At 35.8% G+C, this 3,569-nt stretch overlaps 1 protein-coding gene across 1 annotated transcript; it reads left to right on the forward strand.

The window, feature by feature from the left end:
* Positions 1–1,277: 1,277 nt before the first annotated feature.
* LOC120131261 lies at positions 1,278–2,087 on the forward strand. The gene is made up of 3 exons (XM_039148291.1): positions 1,278–1,470; positions 1,653–1,737; positions 1,859–2,087. Exons 1-3 carry the CDS (start codon positions 1,278–1,280, stop codon positions 2,085–2,087), a joined length of 507 nt encoding a protein of 168 aa, XP_039004222.1.
* The last annotated feature ends 1,482 nt before the right edge of the window (positions 2,088–3,569 follow it).

Raw genomic sequence — 3,569 nt, forward strand, 5'->3', positions numbered from 1 at the left:
CATCTAAGTTTAAAACTATCGGGCCTGAGGAAGCAAATGATTAATGCCCAGAAGAACCAGGAACTGAGTTATTCGACAAATCCCTGGAGTAAACACCATTTGCAAATACGAGAAACTGATAATAACCTGAAGCATGGGGAACAAAGTCATTCCTGGTAAACCAGAACCATTCGAGTAAAAAATCGGTGGTTTGAATAAGGAACAAACGGGTGGGGAACATACGAGAAAGGATGAACTGTATGAGAAAACACTTGTCCTAGATTGTTGTTTAACAGGGTTCAGTCGATCAAATTGTTTCTTTGAATCACCAGTTAGATCCTCACCTCTAGTCACACCAAGTAAAGTCACGATCAAAACGATGATAACACCTTTGTACCACATGGCTAAACTTACCACACAATTAGCATTGAGGCCTGTTTGAACTCCGTCCTGACCTCGACCACGATAACCACCACCTTGTTGATCTCGAGTCTAAACCGAATGCAGTTGTGATGCATTATTTTCTTTAACATCCAATACAACATTATTTACTTCCTTGGATAAGCAAGCCAAGTTAACCGAACGCCTTCATTTAAAAAGATTTTCTGCCGAGCCTCACAGTCCAACAACATATCAGTTAGAACTTCCAAAGACAGGTTCTCATGAGACGCAATGGCAATGATTGACTCAAACTCCATCGATAGACTAGCAAGAACAACGTTCACATGCTCCTTCTTAGTGACAACACTACCTAATGCATTAAGTAAATCACAAGTAGATTTAATCTTTGCATCACTAATAGTCATACCATACTTCCTTTGAGAATGTAAACTATGCCTGAGAGATGAAATCTTGGCAGCAGATCGAGCACCAAACAACCGAGAGACAGCAGACCAAATGGAAGAAGTCGTGTCACTCATTTGGGTTGACATCGTATGCAATGAAGCGATGAAGAAATAAAGTGTCACTCATCGTTTATCTTAAAAGCTTTCATTGCTGAGAGCTTCTGGATTAGAAACTTTATTTCTCCCGATGCCGATAATTATCATCCTGCCAATTAGTCTCTCACATTCCGAAATTACATAGCTTTACAGACTGTGGCTTCTGTCACTAATAGTGATGAAGATTACAGCAAAGCCTTGGGGGAGCCTCTATTTTGTCTGATACGTGAAGCTCTTTACTCCAGTAACAAAACAGGCAAAGTGACTGAAGCTCAAGAGCTCAAAACTGAACCTAATATTTTGTCGAATGAGAATGTAATTGAAGGCATACAAGACAACACACATGATGCGGAACCGATGGTTCACGCTAATGACCCTTCTGGTGGATATCCACCGAAGAAGGCACAAGACAGAGAGAGAAAAGCTTTTGGCGAAATTGAGGAAGAAGAAAGTGAAGAGACTACATGCCTGGATGAGGGCATTACAGCTGCAAATCAACTTTCAAACAATAAATTTGCGGATTCAAATGGCGTAAATGCTAAACAAAAGAGTCCTATTCGCCCATAGGTGGAAGAAGCTCTAGGAACATTGGAGAAGGCCATTTCAATAGTACAGAGATATGGATTTAATGCCCAAAGGAGATCATCTAGTTTCTCTGATACAGAAACTCCAAGTTTCGAAGAGGGTTTTGTCAAAGACCCAACTTGTGCTGTGGAATGTTCCTTTAAAAAGCTGAGGGTGCTGTCAAAAAGTTCGCAGAGAACCTCGAGATGACTTTGGATGACTCCAAGAATAGCAATGACATTAATGACACAAGGTAATAACATAAGATATTTACACATGTATCCTTTCACCTTCCCCATCATTCAACAGTTTTCATGTCAATCCAAATTACACCTGCAAATGATGGGTTTTACGGTCTACGAATGTACTTGCAGGTCAGCAAGATTGAATTCTTTGTCAAAGGAAGTAAACCATAACAAAGTAGTACCTACATCACCTCAGCAAAATGTAATACCAGCAGAGACTAACCAGGTTGGTTTGAATCATCATGAAAATGGAACCAACAAAACAAATAGGTTACATGAAAAGGGTGTAAATGATGTTGAGAAGCTGAGTAAATGGAGGAAGCATAGGTTCTGTTGCTTTGGCTTGTATTCAGGGTAGATTGATGATGCCTCAACCCAGGAAGAAGAAGACCTCTTCTGGATGAAAGCAAGGCGCTTCATTTTCAACCTTGAGCATCATTAAACACTTCTTGAGTAGATTTTGTAACATCTTATACAAAAAACTCCTATTTTTCTGTAACGTCAATTAATAATAATTCTATAGAATATGTTGTAACTTGTAGCCTTAAATAAGTTTAAACAATAAATTTCCTTATGGCAGTGATGGCACATTTCTGCATATTTCTGTGCTTGATTTTGGTTTAATAAAAATCAATTTATCCCCCTATGATTTGGAGAAAGGTTAACTTTTATGTGATATGTATAAATTATGGATTTAGTTCTTGAATTTAATTTAGTCATTTTATTTTTGTATTTTTTAGATTTTGAAATTTTTGTTTTGATCTAAACAATAAGATGTGAAATCTGTTAAATTAAATTTTATCATTAGTCTTTATATTCGACTTTAATTTTAGAATTTAGTTCATGTTCTTCAATTTGATAATTTGAAGTCATGTAATTTATCTATATTGCTTCTATATATGTTATTTGAGTAAGAATTGAAATTTTAATATTTGAAAATTATAAAGATTAAATTTGACTAAATTACAGTATATGGACTAAATCTACAACATATGTGTTGTGCATGCATGTATTAACCATGGAATTTGACCTTCGGAAAATGTCCAATTACCTCCAAAATTTTATTTATTAATTGAATTTTAAATAAAAATGAATTCACCCTTTATTATGAGTTGTGTACAATGCTTTCTCATATCTATTATATTTTTATGTAGGGTTTTGAAACTTTAGTTGCAGAATGCATTTTAATGTTCGAAAAAAGGTCTTGTCGACCGCTAAACGTTACACGGACAGATGTCATAGTCCCCTTTCGAAAGGGATATAGATTGTTCTTAGCAGAAGCCATGCATGTTTGCTAATCGAAAATATATATTTCGTAGAATACATGCTTTGGGGTTGAGTATAGAACAGAAGGAAGGGATTCTAAATGTTAAAAAAATAGTTAGTCTTTCCATTTAGCTATCAATTTACTTAGTAAGCTATGCTGGGCTTCCTCAATAACGTTTGGTTCAACATAGTTGCATTGTATTTATTTTAAAGCTACATGAGATCAATAAGATCCAGAAAATGAGAGCCCAAGCAATCGCTCAAGGTTCTCCCCACACAAAATGAGAGCCCAAGCAATCGCTCAAGGTTCTCCCCATATTAGCTGGTTCTATATTTGAACCCCAAATTCTCTCAAGATTATTAAAATTATTGTGTCTCTATTATCCATAATTGTTGCCATCCATTGAACAAACTTGGTATCTCATGGTGACAACAATCTAATAATCATTAAACTGAGTGATCATTTTTATAATAATTAATTGAGAAAAGAACATCAAAAACTTATCAAAGGCTTGAAGAACAACTTAATTTTGCTTGCTCTGAATCAATGGCTTCATGCAACTGCTCATAATAA

The sequence above is a fragment of the Hibiscus syriacus genome, unplaced genomic scaffold (genome assembly GCF_006381635.1).
Source record: "Hibiscus syriacus cultivar Baekdansim isolate YM2019G1 unplaced genomic scaffold, ASM638163v2 tig00110551_pilon, whole genome shotgun sequence".
Lineage (NCBI taxonomy): Eukaryota > Viridiplantae > Streptophyta > Magnoliopsida > Malvales > Malvaceae > Hibiscus > Hibiscus syriacus.